Raw genomic sequence first — 21,786 nt, 5'->3', positions numbered from 1 at the left:
GCTAAAACTTAATACAATATGCTAAAGTCATATGAAATATGCAGAGTATGAGAGGATCATATATAGGGCTCTGAGCAGTTTATTATAAATTGATAATACTTCAACACTACGCTAAATACGGTTTTTGAAATCTGATTCTTGTTTGAGTTTGATAAAGCATTAACACCGTTTTACCAACACGCGTCTGAGAACACTTGCAATTTGATTTCAAATAAAGGACCTTTGATATTTATGATTATATTTGATTGCATTTTGATATTACAAATTAGTCATAACCATTTAGAACCGAGCACAATCATACCTACTTAAACGTTATGATCTCTTCTGACTTGATTTCTTAAACTGTGCATCTAATGAAAGTGATCAAAAGCATATTTACTGTATCAAGCAATGACTGTCTCAAGACAGACATTGCCTCTCAAATTGTCATGACCAATCTCCTAATGAATGTTAAGGACAAAGGACAGAGAAATAGGAGAGTGAGCAAAGCACAAAATGTTATTTTATTTACAAAGTTTTTGTCTTACAGAAAGTAAAAATGTAGCTACAACCTTGATTTGCGCCACAGGCTGCCACACTAAAATTATGGCCCGCTTGTCTCACAGTTGCTATAGCAATCTCATTGGGAAATTTGGAACAAAAACTAAAGGGGGAGGAAAATGTCAACAAAAAAGAAAGAAAAAAACACTTTCAACAAAATATTAAAAGCACAGACCCAAAACTAAATACCAGTCCCCAAAGTCCCCAGAGGTTTTGAAACACAAACGGGCAGGGGATTGACAGTGGACTTGTGGAACGCTGAGTAAGCCACCGATCCAGAAGGCTTTCATTCAGCTCATAGGCTCCATATGAACAGCTCCACCCGTCCGGTACAGTCTTGCCCCCACAGGGAGCTTAGCGCTTGGGTAAGTGGGAGAGTTGTGGAGGGGTAGAAAGGTCGATGGGATAGCCAAGTTGTTGAAAAGGAAGGAGAGGGTAGGGTTGGTAACAGAGTTGTTCATTGGCTTTTAATCATCCTCCTCATCGTCGTCATCATCATCATCTTCATCGTCTCCTTCTCGTTTTCTCTTCTCACCCTTTCCTCCTTGCTCGTCTTCTAAGCGAGATAAAACAGTTACTTCATAAACACACACTAGACAAACCAAAGTCATAAAATAAAAAAAAGCAATGATTCCATTAAAACTCACCTTCATCATCATCATCGTCGTCATCATCATCCTCATCATCTACTTCTCCATCCTGACCAAAGTCCTCCTGAAACCAACAAGCCCATGAATCTAATCCAGTTTTCTGCTATTAGTAGTTTCCATAAGCAACACATGAAATTGAACTCGTACCTCATCCTCTCCACTGCCATCCTCATCATCCTCCTCGCCTTCAACCTCGTCTTCATCGTCATCATCATCTTCCTCTTCGTCAAACTCCTCCTCCTCTCCATCCTCATCCTCCTCTTCTTCTCCCTCTGTATTTAAAGTGATATTAATAAATATTGCGAAAGCCCAAAAAAACTCAACAGCTGTTTAAATAAACTAGAAGCTGGTTACACCAACCCTCATCATCGTCGTCATCGACCCCATCTCCGTCAGCTTCGCCGTCAGAGTCCGACGCCTCGCGGTCATCCATATCGTAGCCGTCTAGATATGTGAGCTGTGGAAGGAGCTTGAAGACGCTTTCCCGGTAGTCGTTCAAGTTCGTGACTTCGCAATTGAAAAGGTCAAGACTCTTCAAATGGTCAAGTTTTTTCTGCCAAAGTGAACAGATGAATCACAAAACTGTACACAACTCCATTTTTGTGTTTTACTGTCATCAAAATTAAGCACAGTTCAAATATTTTGTTGCATTGCTCATCCAAAAATGAAAATAACTGTAACCAAAATTGTTGGTTATTTTGCGTTCTACAGAAGTCAGTCTGACAGGTTTGGAATGACATGAGGGTCTTTTCAATTTTGGGTAAACTACTGCTACTTAGCCCTGTAAAGCCTGATGTATAAAGTAATAGAATTTAATTGTTTTTATTAAACTATTTATTGAACCAAAGCTTTAAAAAAGTTGAATTTTTTGGGCATCATATTTATGCTTTAATGGCTCACATAGTATGACAGAAGAATATGGAGCTCATTAAAAAAAAAAAACTTATTTTTTTTAGAAGCCCAAAATGCACAAAAATATGACATTTGGTGCAGTTACCAATATTTACATGATCAAAAATAAAAAAGATGAACTTCTAACAGCTTGTAACGTAAATTATCGAGATCTTTATAACAGTCTAACAGACAATTTACAGCGTCAACTGATATTTATATGCATTTTATATCTTCTAATAATGCGTCTATTTAAATGCTTAGTTTTATACTTACTGCTCTGCAGTTTTTATTGTGGGGGGCAAAACTTCATGCAATGCAAAAAAAATTAAGACGGATGTACAAATAAATATTTGTCAAGCTTCATGCATTATATTTAATACTCAAATTCTAACATTATCTTTCTAAAAATGATAATCAAGTAAACCTAAGTTGCTTCAGTCCAGTGTTCATCTCTTAATATTAATAAAAACATAACATTTATTCTTACATTTACTTTGTTAAAACAAGGTAAAGATTTTAGTGCACAAAGACATGTACCACAGCCAGAATTGTACAACAGGTTTTTCAGCATAGTTTTGATCTTGTAGATAATTTAGAGGAAATTTACGTATCAAATAGTAAACAGTAGGCTTTACAGGGTTAAGATGGAAACTTTAACATGTAAAGCTACATGCAAATTTATAAGACAGGAAGTGTGTACAAACCAAGGGTTCCAATGTGCTGATGTCTTTCAGTTTGTTGCCACTTAGGTTTAGATGTGTGAGATTGGGGAGTTTTTCAGCTAAAACATCAAGGCCACCAGAGATTCTGTTGTCACTGAGTTCCAACTGTAAATTTAAAAAAAACATACATATCAGAACACAACTAAGATAATATTGTAACATATAGAGACCAGGAAACACCATGTGTTGTTACCTTTTTAAGTTTTCCGAGTTTAGGAAGGTTGGAGACAGAGAGTAGACCAACATTTATCAAACTTAGAAACTCAAGATTAACAAATTCTGCTGTGAGGCCTTCAATTTTCCCTTCATTTGATCTGCAGTTGTCAAGGACAAGTTCTCGTACCTAAAAACAACCAACATAAAAGCAAATATAAATGTATATAATATAAACAAAAAAATATTGCAACTAATGTGAATAATAGGGTTCAACAACGATAACATGAAATCATAAGTGCAACAACTCAAATTTGAGCAGGCAGGGGAGTTGGACACGTTGGCCAACATGGACATGCTCGATGGAGGCGACAAACTATGCTGGTTAAAAAAAAAAAAAGTTTCTCAACTGGGGAAAAAACAAGGCGGCGACCCTTGTAAATGCACTGCATTTAAAATATGTTGGGAGTCTGGAGGTTTTTAGTTGCCATGTGTGTTCAACAAGACTTTAGTCAAGAAACTAATCTGAAAACCACTGAATAATGATTGCTAAGCGGTTGCTGCTGTTGTTGTATGGCCCTATGGCTCAGACTGTCGCAGCGAGTCACCAATGAGAAAACAGCAGATTACACGCCGACAGCCAGACAACATGGACATATCCTAAAGACACCGCGGTCTTTTGTGACATTTTGTGTGACAAACTGCAAATGGAGGGTATTTATGAGCTTGTGTAGGATGGAAGCGATATGTCGATGGCGTATTCCTGCTGCGAAATACGAAGACAGAGCGGAAATTAGTGAGACAAAAATGGAGAGTTTCTTTCTCTCATGACAACATGGCGCCTCCTCAGATAGACTACATTGACAGAAAAACTCTACACATTAAACAAAACTCAACGTTGCGGTTAAAACCGTGACTCTATGCTGTTATTCATCTAACAGGATAATATTTTACGCGACGTTTAGTTGATTTTAAAAGCGAACTTAAACATTTCCGCCGGATTGTCCAACCAAACTAGCACATGTAGCTTCTATTTAACTCAGTCTCATATTCCGCCTTTGCACACGTTTAGCTACATATTATATCTTAAAAACGCTCAAATCATCAAAAAAATCATCAAAGCGAGGATTTGTTGAGTATAAACGTTAGTTTAATCGGTAGTGGCGCGTGGGGAGTAATGGCGGGAATCAGCGCCTCGCAGCAGCGAGTAACAATAATTCAACAAGATCTTATTAATAACGAATACATATGTTAAATACTACATGGTTTAAGATTACTTGTGGGCATCTTTTCGCAGTTTGACTAAAACTTTTTTTTAATCTCAGTTTATTCATATAATCGGAACGCCTCCGTGCCCTTTAGAATAAAATTCATAATGCGACTGTATGTTCGTCAAATAATATATTTACTTAATTTTTTTTGAACCGGTGCTCTTATTATTACAATACCAGAACATCGTAGCAAAGGAAGAGTTATGATTTATAGTGAATAAGACCAATTTGTGACCGTATTTAAGAAAATGTGTTAGTGTATGGCTATCTATAGAGTATATCTGGTTTATTACTTTAGCTTTTAAGTGTCTGTAATAAAGGGCGCCTCATGTTAGCAACAAACATGGCCACCACGGTGAAACAAACCATCCCATCCATATCCTACCACGCCGATGTTAAAATGAGCAAAATATTAAGCATAAAAGTATGCCAGATCACGAATACACACATCCAGCATGGGGGGCTTCAAATGCTGCAATAATGCCTTCAGCTTTTCAAACTAACTACTCAGTATGGCTTAGACAGTGTGGATCATTTCATATCAAAACAGACGAATGAACATTAATGCTGTGAATATACACGCAGTACTTTCTCGTCTAACTCTGTACCAGGGGTATTACACCCATGTGCTTACCATTAAACTACACACAGGTCAATGGAAGTAGAAAGTAGCACAGCTAGCATGGCTGGGCACAAAACTAAAGGTTTGGCTCAAAATTACTCACATCAGATGGTGTCCTGTTCCTCAGCTCCAAATGAATCCTCTTTTTCATGTCCATATCGCCCCTCAAAAGTTGGACTCTTCCCTCTCGGGTTCTGGAGGAATTTCTGTTCAGCCCAAAAGGTAGAAAGATGCCTTAATGGAGGGAGAATATGGGACTGTATAATGATCTGAGCCCAGCGCCAAGTTACTCTGGGAGAGCAGAAACCATGGAGGGAAACGGCACTGAAACAAATATATACTCAATAGCGCCATCTCTGGCCAACGACGCCCATTGCAGTCACACAAACACAAGATCAAACAGTGCTGCATTACAGTATGTGACATGAAAAGTTTGTCTAAATGCTGTACATAAAGTGAAATTGGTTGGAAATGTGCCTTATATGGTTTTATTTGATCTAACTTATTGTTTATATGAACAATAAAGAATGTGTATTATGGCTTTTAAATTCATGCATCATCTGTGGAAATTTAATTATAGGCAAGCACAGAACCCTGTTTTTTTGTCTGGGTTAAAATTGCCTCATCATTATTTGATGGTGTATCTGCAATAAAACGTGTTAATCTCAACATCATTTATTGCTTAGCCAGCCTATATGTGATTGTTATTTTAATGCAAATAATATGTTTACATATATATTTTTTACATATAGCCAAATGGAGTATTCTCATCAACTATATTAATATCTAAAATATATATATTATATATTTTAATAAGACATTTCCATTTTACGACTTTGGTATAGTGCTTATACATTAATGGACATGAATTTAGCTCATTAGATTAATACTTAATATATGTCTGAGAAGAAAACCACTTCATACAGATTAAACCCATATTATATAAACTGACTATTAAATGATTCTCTCTTTGAAGCTAGTTTCAAGTTCTTGCTATTGCAGAGAGACAACTGTTACAACATGCCTCAACACAGTAATTTTCTTTTATAATTTATTATGCATACAATATATATTACAAAAGAGTAAACCATATTAGTTTCTATTTGTTTAACCTGTGTTAATGTTATTAACACTGTGTATGTTCAACAAGTTCACTTGCTGTGTAGGAATTTGCCAGAAGAGGGCATCCTGTTTTTTGTTTCTGCATTGTCAGGATTCTCTTATCCTTCAATATTAGAGACAACAAATATTTGCAACTAAGGGTTAATAACTTAATAAGAATTACAAGTTAAATTACATTAAATACAGACTTACGGAAAAAAAAAAAAAACTATAAGCAACTTGAGACAGCAAAACCCAAAAGGGCCACAGAGTCATTTGCAACTGTTACACTTTACATTTCTTTAATATTCAAGAGAAACCATTTCGAAAATACTGACTCCATTTGCTAGACATAAACAAACTGTATTAACAGATGAACAGAGGTCAAAGTTCACCTACAACACTAAAGACACTCAAACTTATCAGATTTGTTGGTAAATACCACAAACGCACATCAAATTTGCACCTCTGTGAACCCCTGACCTAGTTTTAATCAGCACTGTACGCCAACATGTAGGAGATTTGCAACTATGAAGTCATCTTATTTATATCTAATAAGTCCAGTACATGCACAGTTACATAATGGCCGAAGAATATGAGGCTGATTTGTACACAGTGCATGTGATGCAAACACCATTCTCTCATGATATTCTATGTGCTCCAGGATGACAACAACTCAAAATAAACTGCAAAACAAGAGCATTTTTAACAGGGTAGAGTCAACCACCTGACTACTGACATCTTTGAACATGTGCTTCATCCTACAAAGAACTGGAGGCTTTTCTTCATGAAGAATAATGCAATATCCCACACATGCTTCAGCTGTTCTAGGCATCTCGATACTAAAATGCTAAAATGCTTTTTTGTATTTGTCACGATTGGCATTGATGGTTCCATGAACATCCATGGAAACTTTCAAATGCAGAAAATGTTCTTTAGATTTTTTAAATTTCACTGGAAGGTTCCTTGGGGAACCAAAAATGGGTCTTCTATGGCATCACTGCAAAAACACCCTTTTGGAACCTTTATTGGAACCTTTGGAGGTTTACCAAATTAAAACAGTAAGAGAGAAGAAAACTAAACATTTAATTTTAATGAAATGCCTCCTTGGGGAAAGTAATCTATTGTGAAATGTGTAACAAATTTATAAATAAATGTTAAATTATTTTAATTTGGGATCAATTTTAAATGTCTATGGTAATGTTTAATTCATTAACCTCAGAGCTATTCAAGGCTGTTGATGCACAATATCTACTTAATGGCGGGATAGCAGACCTCAATATGTTTCAACACGATTGTGAACACGCCCAGAAAGTGAGCAGCAGAGATAAAATGGCTATGTATGAGTGGCCAGAGAGGGCAGGCACTTTACAACCCTTTTGAGTATTCAAATAACATGGAAATACAGAATGGAGAAACGCCTTTATTTGTCAGCATCACTTTTTTAATCACTTTGAAAAGGGATAATTTATTGTAGGAGGGACGTTCTTAACTGTGGTATCTTTAAACTAAAAGACTAACAATTAAAGAGACAGACTCTGTAAAGAGACAGACTCTTTTTTGTGTGTCTGAATAGACCATGGGGTACCTGTTTATTACCTGTTTTTTATTCAATTATTTTAATCTCTAGCTGTTATATCTTTACTGGCATCAGTGGTTCCATACACTCTTAAAAGTAAAGATGCTTTAAAAGGTTTTTCACAGCGATGCCATAGAAAAAACATTTTTGGTTCCACAAAGAACCATTCAAAGAACCATCTCTTTCTTACCTTTTTATAAGAAAAACCTTCTTTCGCCACAAAGATCCTTTTGTGAAACAGAAAGGTTCTTCAGATGTTAAAGGTTCTTTATGGAACCATTTAAACAAAACACCTTTATTTTTAAGAGTGCAGCACAAAAGATAATGGAAGAAGATTATTCAGATTATTCAAATATTCTTCACACTAATAAAAGAAAACATGTCCTTTAAGTTAACTGTAGAACTGTTCACTGGAAGTTTTTTTGGGAAACCAGAATGTTTCTTCTATTGCATCTCTATGAAAAACCCCTTTGTGAACCCTTTATTTCCCTTATTTATTATAAGAGTGCAAGAGATTCATTACTTATTTTTTAGGGTGAAAACATTAGTAGGAGATGGTTAGACTTGTAGAATGTAATGAGAACTTTAGAAGAATGTTATGGGGACATTTTCCGAAATGAAAGTGCATCTGTAACTCTTCACAATGACAACCAGATCTTAAGTATTTATTATAATGTACCACGATATTTAGTCCACATTCTACAATTGTCTGGTCAATCTACAGTAGATTCAATTAAATCTTTTATTTAAATGTTAATCTCTATTAATGTATATGTTTTTTGTTTTGTTTTTTACTGATGATTTAGCTACATGTTTGTCTATGGCCCTTGACCAAGTCAGGATTAGCGGTCATCTCTAGTGACGACAGACAAACAGTCAGATAAATGCACAGGCTGCCAGCCCCATGACCTCCTTTTTTACTTTCTTCTGTGAGTATTGTGCCAAGTTCTCCACCTTTGCAAATAAGATAAGAGCACAACTGCAAGAACTCTCCCAGCACTACGGTAATGTTTAACCAGATAATTATTCTCATCGCAGCAGGAAAAGTAAATGGGCGCAATTTTTTTCAGCCCTGTCATTTCAATACTTCATATTCATGTGACAGGACAACAAAATGGAAGAGACGTTGGAGAAAGAGATCCCGCCATCCGAAGTAAAAGATTCGGATGAAGGTATGACTTTTGATTTAAAACTTCATAATAAATCACTTTTAGTAAGAGCATGATTGCCTGATTTTTTTTCATTATCGCATTATCAATTTATTTATTGTTTGTCCATTAGTGACTGTTGAAGGATTTTTTAAGTGCTTTCATTTGTAGGATTTAAATTTGCACTGCACATAAAATAATATTCATGCACGGTTTTTTTTTATTCTATTTTTTTATTAGCAACACTAATAAGATTTGAAACATTTTGCAGCAATTCTCTAGTTAACTTAAGCTTGAATCCAGCTAACAGGGAACATTCTCAGAAGTTTGTCTAACATTGTGGCAAGTTTCTCAAAAAAAATATGAACAAATGTTCTTTCAGTAACGTTGGCACAAAAACATTATTTATTCAGCACTCATGGAATGTTTTTTTCTGAAACATTTTAGATGGACACTCAAATGTTACTACTTAAAAACAAAAAATTAGCCTTTCCACAATGTTTGCAAAATTATAAAATGGAATGTTCCCTTAACATTTGCATAGCCAAGAATATTTTTTTTTTAAATGTTCAGAAAACGTCCATACATAATGTATTTGTAATATAATGGGAATGTTAGCGAAATGTTCTTACAATATATTTTTGTTAGCTGGCAAGAACCGTAACTGGCATGATTCTTATCTAATGTCAATGCATCTGCATTTCTTCTGAAACATGCATTGAGTGAACACTCGTGAATTCTAAATATTTGTGGTTGGTTTACCCTAGCTAATATTACAAAGTAAACTGCAATATCCGCAGCAGGCAAAAGAGCAACGGAGTGAGTGATTTGTTTGTTTTTGGTAGGTGGAATTCGACTGCGTTTGAGAGACAGAGACCTGTTGAAGAAACGAAAGGCTGAGGCAGAGGAAAAAGCAACCAACCAGTGGGTTTATGGGTAAAGATAGTGTTGCATGAGGCCAATAGATGTACTAGAAAAGGCCTAGAATGCTTATTTATTTTTCAATCCGTATCACATTGAGATATAGATGCACAAATGTGGATTAGTCATTCAAATAATGTCTCCTGATATTAAACACAGGGCAGAAAGCCTTAAAAGAGCGAAAAAGACCAGCGGTACCCCAGGAAGGAAAGGTCGACCAAGAAAAGAAGCGCCCACAGTTATTCCAGAAGATCTCGGTCTGGCTCAAGAAACAGATCCTTCCCCTGTCACACTTCCTATCACAATACCAGTATTACCCACTATAGTAGAGACAGTGCCTTTAGTACCAGTTGAGCCACAACCAGAGCCACTGTCTGTGCCTGTGGAAACATTTAGTGAAAAACCCCTGGAGGGGTTTCTGATTGAGGATCTGGGGCCTGATGAGGAGGAAGACATGCCTCAGAAAAGCCTTGTCATTGATACAGGTATTTGCAGAAATGCCCCTATAGTGTGGGTCTTCATTAATTGCTGTGTGGTTCATTTATGAAATTCAGCATTTTATTTTTACTTGTTAGAACAAATGAGTAACATACTTTGGTTTTAGGTGATGACGAGCAGTCACAGGCTGATGAACCTGTACCAGAACTGAGTCAAGTCTCAATGCCAGTGTATGCTCCAGCATCTGCTCCTTCTCAACCAGAGAGTCTACCTGAGAGTTTGATTATCTGAGTGTCTCTTTTCTATGGAAAAACGCATTTGAACTAATTTACTATTCCTAAACCTAAAACAAGAACAAATGTATATTTATTAAATTCTTCAGTCTCCATGTATATATGATACTTATCAGTACTCTGTCCAAAAAAACAAAACAAAAACACAATCTAGACATATTGTTAATAAAATAAAAACCTGAAATTGTTACAGTATTCTACTTTTGTTCTTAAGTGATTGTAAAGTACGTAGAACTTTGCCTTAAGCCTCTATGACAAATAAATCTTGTTTAGTTTGTTTGTACAACTATTTTAAAATAAATAGGTTTTATATTTTGTTCTTGTCTACAGTCATTACATCACTGAATATTAAACCCATGCTAACAAGGGATGAAATTTTATTTTGCCACACTTAAAAGGTATGTAACATTGACAGCTAGCGGTTGACATGGGAACTGCAGTCCAAATTCAAAATATTGGAGAGAGTTGTTTCTCTCTCCCTTTCCTCCTCAAACTCGGTGCTTCCACGGGTTGCCAGATTGAGGACACGCAACAGGAAAGAGGCAATGGACTATGGAAGGCGACGAGCTTCACACACTGCAGTGCTGGGTAGATTACTTATAAATTGTAGTCCATTACCATTTACTGATTTAATGATGAAAACTGTAGTTACTAACGTGATCTAAGTTACTCATTTTAAATAATGTATTCTGACTACTTTTCTGACTTTTTTTTAAAAACTTTTTGGTTACTTTACCTTGTTTTAAACTTTTCTCTAAACCAGGGGTGCCCAAACTCAGTCCTGGTGGGCCAGTGTTCTGCAGAGTTTAGCTCCAGACCCAGTAAGACACACCTGAACCAGCTAATCAAGCTCTCACTAGGCGAGTTAGAGCTAAACTCTGCAGGACACTGGCCCTCCAGGACCAAGTTTAGGCACCCCTGCACTAAACATAGCATATTGATATTAAAAAAATGCTATTAGAAAGAAAATATATTCCGTTTTCTAGATTAACATCATAAAATGCAATAAACATTACACCAAGGTTTCCCAAACTATGCTTAATGTAAACACTGCAGTTGGGTTGTGAGTTGATAAAAATCTAACAATTAATTAAATCATTAAATAAAACTGTAATCTGATTATGAACATTTTAAAATGTAATATACTCCAATTAGAAGCACCTGGAATCTGATTACGTAATCCAGACTACATGTAATCAGTTACTACTCAGGCCTGATAAATTGATTTATCCATGTTTTAATACACTATATTGCCAAAAGTATTGGGGCACCCCTTCTAATAAACAGGTTTGACTACTTTTTGTAATTCCACAAGAAAAAAATCTTAATGTTTAAGCATATAATTATATTCTAGGCCTAGGGTATTGTGTGCTTCTAATTTTATAGAAACAGTTTAGACGGGACCCTTTTCTATTCTAACATTACAATGCATCGGTGTATAAGGCAAGATTAACAAAGAAATGATTGATTCAGTCAGTGTGGAAGAACTTGACTGGTCTGCAGAAAGCAAAATCCTAATTTCAGATGAACACCTCTGGTGTGACTTTAAATGCAAACCTTGAGCCAAAAATTCATCACCAATGACTTGTCTATACACTATATGGACAAAAATATTGGCACACCCACTTTTTTAGAAGAGAAAAAGGCATTTCCAAAACTGTAGTAACAAAGATGGAAACATAATTTATGTACTTAATATTGTATTTTGAGTTTTGGTCCCATGGTCTGCATTTAAAGTCACACCAGAGGTGTTCAGCTGGGACTATGACTTTGCTTTCTGCAGAGCAGTCAAGTTCTTCCACACAGACTGAATAAAATATTTCTTTTTTAACCTTGCCTTACACATAGAGGTTTTTTATTGCCATGTTAGAATAGAAAAGGGTCCTGTCCCAACTGTTGATATAAAATTAGAAGCACAGAATCCCCTAAAATATCATTATATGCTTAAACATTAAAATTTGTCAAAGAAGTCAAACCTGTTCATTACAAGGGGGCGTCTTGGCACCCTTTTGGCAATTTAGTGCATGTCTATAGTCACAGAGCCTTTAGATGGATGCTGAGGCTTATTAGGTTGGGTAGAATCTGCAAATTGACACAGTTCATTTGCTGACTTTTGGCTGCAATATGCTGTTTTCTGCCAACTGGCAACCCAGGGTGTCAAAATATTGCTTATTGGTTAAACTTAATCTGCAAACATATCATGGTATTTTATGCTTTAGTACTGTCAAAAAATTACATATGGCACTTATAAACTCATTACTTCACCGGAAACAAATACTAAAATATAATAAACAATCATACACAAACTATATGATTAATTTGATTAAATTTCATTTAATAAATTGTTCAGCTATGGAATTCTAGCAATACAATTGCTTGCTGAGGATAGTATGTTTATATATAGAAAGTAGACAAAAATATCTTAAGGTGCTTTGTAGTGAAGGTTTAATGACGAGGATGACCAAATTTAGTCATCAATCAATAGGACAAATTAAGGGATAGTTTACCCAAAAATTTTAATTATGTCACTGACTTTTTCTTCTGTGAAACACAAAAGAAGATATTTTCCAGAATGATGGTAAACAAACAATTTTGGTGACCACTGACTTCCATTATATGGACAGAGGAAAAAAAGCTTTTGTTCCAGAGAAAAATCAAAGTGTTGTGGGTTTGGAATTATATGAGGGTGAATAAATGTTTACAGTTTGGATTTACATTTTTGGGTGAACTACCCCTTCAAGCATTTTTTCTTTAAAACAAAGCAGGAATTTAACAACTTTCATACAACATTTGTGAGTTCTAACTTCTGCATAGATTTGACTCTCACAACCTCAGCAAAACCATCTCCAAACCAGCAGGTGATGTCAGCTGTATCCAGGGTGAAGAAGAACAGCCGGTCTTGACAACGTGTACGACGATATACTGATCTAGGGTCAGCTGACAAAATGCCTTTGATGGCTGCCACGGCTTCATCTGGTCCTTTCAAGAACTGGAACTTTGGTCTTGTGCTGTCTATTGAATAAAAAGTCAGTTAGAAAAATGATAACTGCCTTCATTAGAAAAAAAAATCTTTAGTCATCAGAAAGATCTACTACCTGTACTTTCGCAGGAAACAAACTCTTTGAGCTCTTTCTCAGCATTCGCAGTAAATCGCACATCTAGGTTACTGATAGGAGGTGCCCTGACCCAGGCAGCGATAGTACTGTAGTCCTCACATCCAAATTTAAGAGTGGATGAACTAAAAGGGTTTGTTGCCAATGAAGTGCATTCAGAAGAATCTGTCTGTTTGTCTTCTGGATTTTCAGTAAAAAGTTGCTGTTGTTTGAGATAGTCTTTAACCTCTGCTAGTACACCAGTCACAACACTGGATCCAGATGTTTCTGTCTGAGAGAAATCTGAAGGTCCAGCTGGACAAACTCTAAGCTCTGAGGAAGGTTCAGATGATCTCTCCAAGATGTTTGGTTCTTCGTCTACATCCATCACTTGGGGCATCTCAGAGTCTGTGATTGGTGTTTGTCTGTTTTCACTGTTGGTATCATCTGTCCTTGTTTTAGGAGAATCATAGTCTGGAATATACGGCTTGATGTCCAGCACAGGTGTTCCAGCAATAATATCAATGCCTGACAAGTGAAGTGTATCCCCTTGAAAAACAAATCATACTATATTACTCTATTGCTATATCCAGTTTGTTAAATGGATAGTTTCCCCAAAATTGAAAATCATGTCATGAATTATTCATCATTATGTCGTTCCAAACTGTCATTCCTCTGTTCACCTTCGGAACACAAATTAAGGTATTTTTGATGAAATCTGAGAGCTCTTTGGACCCTCTATAGACCGCATGGTTACTCTGCCATTATTGAGAGTACAACGACGCATACTCGTGCATTCTTCTGCTCGTAAACAAGGCGCAGTCATGGTATTCTAAATAATGGCAGAAAACAGTCCCGGGATAGAAAAATTGTTAAATAAAGTTGTTTTCTTTGTGCATAAAAATTATTCTCGTAGCTTCAAAAACTTAAGGTTGAACCACTGATGTCACATGGACTATTTTAACGACATCCTTACTACCTTAGTGGGCCTTTACTGTGGTAGTACCCTTGCTGTCTATGGAGGGTCAGAGAGCTCTCGTTTTTCATCAAAAATATCTTAATTTGTGTTCCGAAGATGAACGAAGGTCTTACGGGTTTGAAACAACATGGGGGTAAGTCATTTATGACAGAATTTTCATTTTTGGATAAACTATCACTTTAAATGGTCTTTGAACTCATATCAAAGTTCCCTCAAAATGATTTATTTATCCTATGAAGCTAAAGAACACATTTTCATATGGTAAACATATTGACTGACAAACTTGATGTTACACTATTTGTCCTGTTAAGCTGACAGTCATGGTTGGTTTTCAGCAAAGCTTGGGATTGAGGGCGAAGACCTCAAGTAAAAATAAAAATCTGATATCACTGTAAAACGTGACTACACTGCCTAGAAATAATGTTAAAACTATTAACACTGACTAAAGCTAAAGCTAAAACTATATATATATATATATATATATATATATATATATATATATATATATATATATTAGGGATGCACCGATACGAATCGGCCGATCATGCTTGCGCGTTTTGTCAGTAAAGCCGGTTCTGTAATCAGCGGTAAATGCCATCAGGTGCGTGATTTCACGTTGAGCCGTATATACTACACACAGCCGTTGTTTACCGACGAGCTGCGCAAATCAATGTTCATTATCAGTGTGAATGTGCACAGCTCGTCAGTAAACAACGGCTGTGTGTAGTATATACGGCTCAACGTGAAATCACGCACCTGATGGCATTTACCGCTGATTACAGAACCGGCTTTACTGACAAAACGCGCAAGTGATCGGCCGATACGGATCGGTGCAACCCTAATATATATACACACACACTATGTATACTATAAAATCTTTATTAATTAAAATAAAGTTTAAATAAAATAAAATGTAACTATTATTAGAACTTAAAACTCCAAAATGAGAAATCTTGCTAACTTAGTAAAATAAAGTTAGTTAAAGTATTAAAATACCTAAAACTGAAATAAAAATGCAAGCTACAGAGAGTTAATTTAAAAAGCAAACACCAATAAAAATGATAAAAACACATTGCAAAATTACTGTAATTTATGTAATACATAGAATTAATATAAATTACTTTAAAATTTGTTATAACTTAATACATATATTTAATACAAATTGCTTACAAAATTACTATAAAAATAAAACCTAATTCACAATAATAATAAATATTACAATATATACATGTGGTTTAAATTACATTGCAAACAACACATGATAATCATCTAGTAGAGCAGTGGCTCTCAACCTTTTTCACTCCAAAGCATAAATATTAAGGTTAAGAATTTTTGTTACTCCCAATTTCTACCTGATAAAATAATTTAGAGCCAAGCATAACTGGAATGTGTATTTATTTAAAATATGTCATGGATTTGACATTTCATGAACTCACGTGACTTTTCCAGTTCTAGAAAATCGCACTTTTAAAATTGGGATAACTTGGCTCGTATACAGTCAAACCAAAATTATTGAGACACCAGATATAATGTTTGCTTTTTTTTTTACTAGTGGGTGCAGGATAGATACTACAGTTCATTTATGCAAATGAGAATAGCAAAATAAAGTAAACCGTGACATATTGTTTCCAAACATTCTTCATACAGTGGACTACCAGTAAACTTGACAAAAATTTGGGACCAAATATTTGATTTGAGACTTCGACCTGACCATGTTTTGTTACATACTTTTCAAAGTTATCTGACATTATTAAGATGAATTTGTTCTGACACAGTTTAACTCTTGAGTTCTTGTCATATTGTATTACCATTTACTGAACTACAGCAAATAAACTGTGATAATGTGATACATTTTTAAAGTGTCTGAATAAATTTTGGTTTGTCAACACACTGGGTACCCTGGTTTGTCAAAGAAATAGACACTAATGCTGATTAAATTAAAATTAAATATCAGATGTAAAGAAATATCTCTATTTTAGTTTTTCAGAAATTTTCTGAGACCCACTAGTGGGTCCTGGCCACTTGGTTGCAGGCTTGTGCACAATTCAGAATTGAATTTGAATTGATGTCAAAAACAGGATCTAGAATTACAATTCGAATTTGAATTAAAGGAAGCAGAATTGCAATTCAATACAAATTCAAAGAAATTCATATACATAAGTGAAGTGTTTAACAATGAAGCTTTACAATATATGTCAGATGTGATTTCATTACATATTCTATAAATGATATTAGTTTGAACTACTTGTACAGATTACACTGTGTTATTTGATTACTTTGAAATGAAAATAACATTTTGAACAAAACTAATCAAACATTGAAGGAGTAATTTATTTGAAGATTTTGATCATTATCTATATGTTGGAACAAAAATGTATGCAGGGTTGAGGAGTGACTAGTTATGTGTAATGAAATTATGCTATTACATTAAAAAAATAATGTAATTGTATGTGAGATTCAACACATTCTTTCTGTTGTATGACTATGTGGAATGTCTTTGAATTGCCATGAATTTAATTCCACTTCCTGTCATTCCAACTCCAATTCAAATTCAACTTCCTGTGGGGCGGAGTCAATTCAATTCAAATTCCAACTCATGAATTGAATGGCGGCCAATTCTGAAATTCTGAATTGTGCACAAGCCTGCTTGGTTGAGGTCTTGTAATTATGTACCTGTGATTCTTTCCAGCTTGGCCAAAGTCAGTCCCAAAGCATTAGGCCTGTGGGGGCTACGGGTGGAGTACACCCCCACTCTCTGGCCATTCAGACGGGGTGGCTTTACTTTGGCTTTGTAGCTCATTTGCCCATTCTTATGGAAAAGGAAAACGATCCTGAGAATGTGAAAGAAAAAACAACAAAAGAGTTCACTTCACTTCACACAAATGTGTACTTAACTTCCAATTGTCATTAATTAGGACTGGTCACTTGTCAGACCTGTCTAGAAACATTACCAGGTAACCATCATATTCACTTCTAGTCTCAAACAATACATTGCTATTAGGTCAATTAAACAATTCTCTCTATTGTCTTAACTGTCTTACTTCCATCTTCGCTCTAAGGACTTGTGAACATTATGCTTTTGCTGCTAGGGTTGCAATGGTACAAGATTTTTAAGGTATGACAAGTAAGAAAATGTCATTGTTTAATAATATATAATACTACACATTTAGTGTTTTTACAACGCGTCATCAATCAACCATATTGGCGCCACTGAACAATGCCACTTAAATAAACAAAATACTTAGCAAATTTTGCTGTTATTGCTGATGAAAATGGTCAATTACTGTCAAGTTTTGGGCTGTACTAATCAGCCGGATCAAGAAACACATTTGGAGTACTATAGACTGAAAACCAAGAAGAGAGCAAAAAACTGTGAGGAACAAAAGGCTTTTGTGTTTGACCGAACTGAACCAGAACTTCCAGGTCAAGAATCTTGATAACATTTGTGTTTGTAAGGTGGGTAAAATATTAAGCTAATATCTTAATTAATACTGCTCGTACGTATCTTTACCATCTATTAACTTCTCTATATGATTTAGCAGCTTCCACACATTTTTTCCATGGTTTAGACAGCATAAATTAGCAGAACAATATATTCAGTAGTACATTCAATTATGCAACTGATGCTGTTGTACGTTTACATCCGAGTATCGCCAATATGGCCGCGCATCCGTGTAAATGACCAAATCGTGACGCAAGTGCAAACCCTCTATTATTATTATTGTTATTATAACAACTGTATAAATAAAAGCTACAAACACTTTTGACAATTTTGGTTTAACATTATAAATGCAACTTGAAACTATGTTTAATTATAGAATGTGTAAGAATTTAAGTGTAAACTACCTTTCAAAAATTAAAAAAAATCGTAGATCTTCCATTTGAAAAAAATTAGGAGTAAAAAAGGTACATAAGCTCTGCAGTACCATTTACATTAAGAATTTTGTGAAAGGGCGAAAGAGTTTTCTATGGAGATTTTGAAACAGGTTCAAGTTGGTCATCAAGTTGTAGATTTGCCATGTTGACCAACAGGAAGCTACTTGGTTTGAAAGTCACTTAGGTGTCACTGTGCTTATTATGTTGTTAAATCATTGTTAACCACAAAATGGATCAAAATTTCGCTAATGTGACTGAGTCTGTAACTGTGCTTACTTTTGAACTAATTAAACGGGAGAGAAAAAAGTGCAGGACTTTTCTGTTACCATTTTGTTCCTGAGACAAGATTATCACAGCAGCACATATTTCTTGAGTTCTGTATGTGGTGCAAGTTGACCAATCTGACAGGCAGTCAAGGAAGGAAGTAGATGTGCACATGCAAATCAAATTCTCCATTTGTTTGCTACATACCAGATATGGGAATATTGTTCCAGTCCAACTAAAGAATGCTCAGGGTTATTGAAGACTGAGGGCTCAATCTTTAAGATGGCTCGAGAAGAATTGCATATGGTGGGTTGTCGTGGAGTGCCATTTTTGACTGCGAAACATGAGCTGATGTATCCAATGGGTACCGTCTGAATACGTCCTGAGACCGAAAATACAGACAATTAAGTTTATTTGACATGAAAACGAAGCTGTGACCAAGGCGTTCTGGTTAGGCTAGTTGACATTATTACAGCAACAAAATCTGGACCCAAAGAGGGACTCTTTCTTCCCTGTAAGCCATTTTAGTTTATATATTCATTATTCAAAGCGTATTCCTCAAATTATGACAAGGTACACAACATTTACATTTAATTAAATATGGTCTACTAAAGCTGACTGCTGAATCAAAAGTGAAAGGGTGTCAATGTGTGGTATTAGAATCATTTTACCTTGCTCTAATAATTGAGTCATTTCACTAGGGCTTTTGCTCACTGATTGTACTCTGTCTTCGTGTTTCATACAGTCTGTCAGCATGGACTGAAGTGATGACATCTGCTTCCTATGTGCTCGTATGGCTCCATCCATCTGCTGTCTGTATTTGATCAACAAACTAATTATTAAATGGAGGAAACGTATTTTCAGGATAATAATAACTCATATACCACAATCACGGTGATTTAAGAACCTACCTCAGATTTTTTATCTCTCTTCTCATTACTGACGCCTGCTGTGTCAGTTTTCTGACTTTTTCAGAACAACTACATATTGGAGGCGACATTTTAGTAATAGCTGAAAACTTTATATACTCTAGAAAATATTATATGTGATGGTAAACTGGTTTGGTTGTTCCATAAGCTACTCTGCTTCTACTGCAGCACGACCACGTGTTTTGCTTTTGGGAGGAACACGTTGGACGACCAACTACTTTCACAGAATTATACGTCTTCCTTAGGTTACTGGAGAACAGAGCACCACGTTGACATACCGCCACCTACTGTTTACTGTGCAAACAACGCGGGCCATGACCAGGCCGTCTAGTTTCCTTAACCTGGCATCTGCTAAAAACAGCAATTTTTGTTTTTGCTTAGAAAAATTTACGTATGTCAATAATGTGACACTCATTAAAATGAAATTCACATACAGTGGTAGCCAAAATTATAGTATTTTCACCAGCTAAAAATGGTTTTAAGTCGGTTATTTCTATATTTTGCTGCAGTGTGTCAGTAGGAAATATTAGTTTACATTTACAAACATTTATTTTGCCATTTATTGTAATAATCCAGTGAGATTTTTGTTTGCACAAGGAGTCTGACGACAGCCAGTCCTCCACAAAGAGATTTGATCTCATCATCATCACGCATCAGGATGCATTAAAATGAATGTTTCGAGATGTAATCTGATATTTCTTACTGACACACTACAGTAAAAGATAGAAATAACCGACTTAAAACCATTTTTAGCTGGTGAAAATACTAGTGTTCTAATAATTTTGGCCACCACAATATATATATAGGCCTATACAATGGTGTGAAAAAGTGTTTTTTATTTTTTTGCATGTTTGTCACACTTTAATGTTTCAGATCATCAAACAAATTTAAATATCAATCAAAGATAACACAAGTAAACACAACATGCAGTTTTTAAATGAAGGGTTTTTTTATGAAGGAAAAAAAAAAAAATCCAAACCCACATGGCCCTGTGTGAGGCCTGATTACTGCCACACCTGTTTGCAATCAAGAAATCACTATAGGACCTGCCTGACAAAGTGCAGTAGACCAAAAGATCCTCAAAAGCTACACATCATGTTGAGATCCAAAAGAAATTCAAGAACAAATGAGAAAGAAAGTAATTGAGATCTATCAGTCTGGAAAAGGTTATAAAGCCATTTCTAAAGCTTTGGGACTCCAGTGAACCACAGTGAGAGCCATTATCCACAAATGGCGAAAACATGAAACAGTGGCGAACCTTACCAGGAGTAGCCGGCCGACCATAATTACCCCAAGAGCACAGCGAGGACTCATCCAAGAGGTCATAAAAGACCCCACAACAACATCTAAAGAACTGTAGGCCTCTCTTGCCTCAGTTAAAGCCAGTGTTCATGACTCCACCATAAGAACTGGGCAAAAATGGCCTGCATGGCAGAGTTCCATGACGAAAACCGCTGCTGAGCAAAAAGAACATAAAGGCTCGTCTCAGTTTTGTCAGAACACATCTTGATGATCCCCAAGACTTTTGGGAAAATACTCTTAGGGGAAAAAAAAACTTTTTGGAAGGTATGTGTCCCATTACATCTGGCGTAAAAATACAGCATTTCAGAAAAAGAACATCATACCAACAGTAAAATATGGTGGTGGTAGTGTGATGTTTTGCTGCTTCTGGACCTGGAAGACTTGCTGTGATAAATGGAACCATGAATTCTGCTGTCTACCAAAAAATCCTGAAGGACAATGTCCAGCCATCTGTTCGTGACCTCAGGCTGAAGAAAACTTGGGTTCTGCAGCAGGACAATGATCCAAAACACACCAGCAAATCCACCTCTGAATGGCTGAAGAAAAACAAAATGAAGACTTTGGAGTGGCCTAGTCAAAGTCCTGACCTAAATCCTATTGAGATGCTGTGGCATGACCTTAAAAAGGCGTTTGATGCTCAAAAACCCTCCAATGTGGCTGAATTACAAATATTCTGCCAAGATGAATGGGCCAAAATTCCTGCACAGCGCTGTAACAGACTCATTGAAAGTTATCGCAAACGCTTGATTGCAGTTGTTGCTGCTAAGGGTGGCCCAACCAGTTATTAAGTTTAGGGGGCAAACACTTTTTCACACAGGGCCATGTGGGTTTGGATTTTGTTTTCCCTTCATAATAAAAAAACTTTATTCAAAAACTGCATGTGTTGTTTACTTGTGTTATCTTTGATTTCTATTTAAATTTGTTTGATGATCTGAAACACTAAAGTGTGACAAACATGCAAATCAGGAAGGGGGCCAACACTTTTTCACACCACTGTATATATATATATATA

General features: G+C 35.8%; 3 protein-coding genes across 5 annotated transcripts; 1 reads left to right on the top strand and 2 right to left on the bottom strand.

Annotated features, from left to right (window-relative positions):
- Positions 1–472: 472 nt before the first annotated feature.
- anp32b (acidic (leucine-rich) nuclear phosphoprotein 32 family, member B) lies at positions 473–5,167 on the bottom strand. 2 transcript variants are annotated; one of them, XM_073842065.1, is made up of 7 exons: positions 4,956–5,167; positions 3,000–3,149; positions 2,789–2,911; positions 1,551–1,743; positions 1,338–1,462; positions 1,188–1,254; positions 473–1,093 (listed from the first exon to the last, which is right to left on the bottom strand). In XM_073842065.1, exons 1-7 carry the CDS (start codon positions 5,007–5,009, stop codon positions 1,008–1,010), a joined length of 798 nt encoding a protein of 265 aa, XP_073698166.1. In that variant the 5' UTR covers positions 5,010–5,167; the 3' UTR covers positions 473–1,007. The 2 variants fall into 2 exon arrangements, with proteins under 2 accessions (XP_073698166.1, XP_073698165.1); XM_073842064.1 differs by having other exon boundaries at positions 473–1,096; positions 4,956–5,165.
- Positions 5,168–8,468: 3,301 nt separating this feature from the next.
- Positions 8,469–10,648, top strand: hemgn (hemogen). 2 transcript variants are annotated; one of them, XM_073843289.1, is made up of 5 exons: positions 8,469–8,536; positions 8,638–8,704; positions 9,526–9,616; positions 9,761–10,086; positions 10,206–10,648. In XM_073843289.1, exons 2-5 carry the CDS (start codon positions 8,647–8,649, stop codon positions 10,328–10,330), a joined length of 600 nt encoding a protein of 199 aa, XP_073699390.1. In that variant the 5' UTR covers positions 8,469–8,536; positions 8,638–8,646; the 3' UTR covers positions 10,331–10,648. The 2 variants fall into 2 exon arrangements, with proteins under 2 accessions (XP_073699390.1, XP_073699392.1); XM_073843291.1 differs by lacking the exon at positions 8,469–8,536 and having other exon boundaries at positions 8,551–8,704; positions 9,526–9,604.
- Positions 10,649–12,685: 2,037 nt separating this feature from the next.
- trmo (tRNA methyltransferase O) lies at positions 12,686–19,637 on the bottom strand. Its single transcript, XM_073843098.1, has 6 exons — positions 19,455–19,637; positions 19,215–19,357; positions 18,751–18,925; positions 17,077–17,234; positions 13,428–13,973; positions 12,686–13,344 (listed from the first exon to the last, which is right to left on the bottom strand). Exons 1-6 carry the CDS (start codon positions 19,541–19,543, stop codon positions 13,112–13,114), a joined length of 1,344 nt encoding a protein of 447 aa, XP_073699199.1. The 5' UTR covers positions 19,544–19,637; the 3' UTR covers positions 12,686–13,111.
- Between the last annotated feature and the right edge of the window lie 2,149 nt (positions 19,638–21,786).

The sequence above is a fragment of the Garra rufa genome, chromosome 6, assembly GCF_049309525.1.
Source record: "Garra rufa chromosome 6, GarRuf1.0, whole genome shotgun sequence".
NCBI classification, from domain to species: Eukaryota; Metazoa; Chordata; class Actinopteri; order Cypriniformes; family Cyprinidae; genus Garra; species Garra rufa.
The sequence above is the reverse complement of the archived record's forward strand: the minus strand, read 5'-3'. Positions and strand labels throughout refer to the sequence as shown.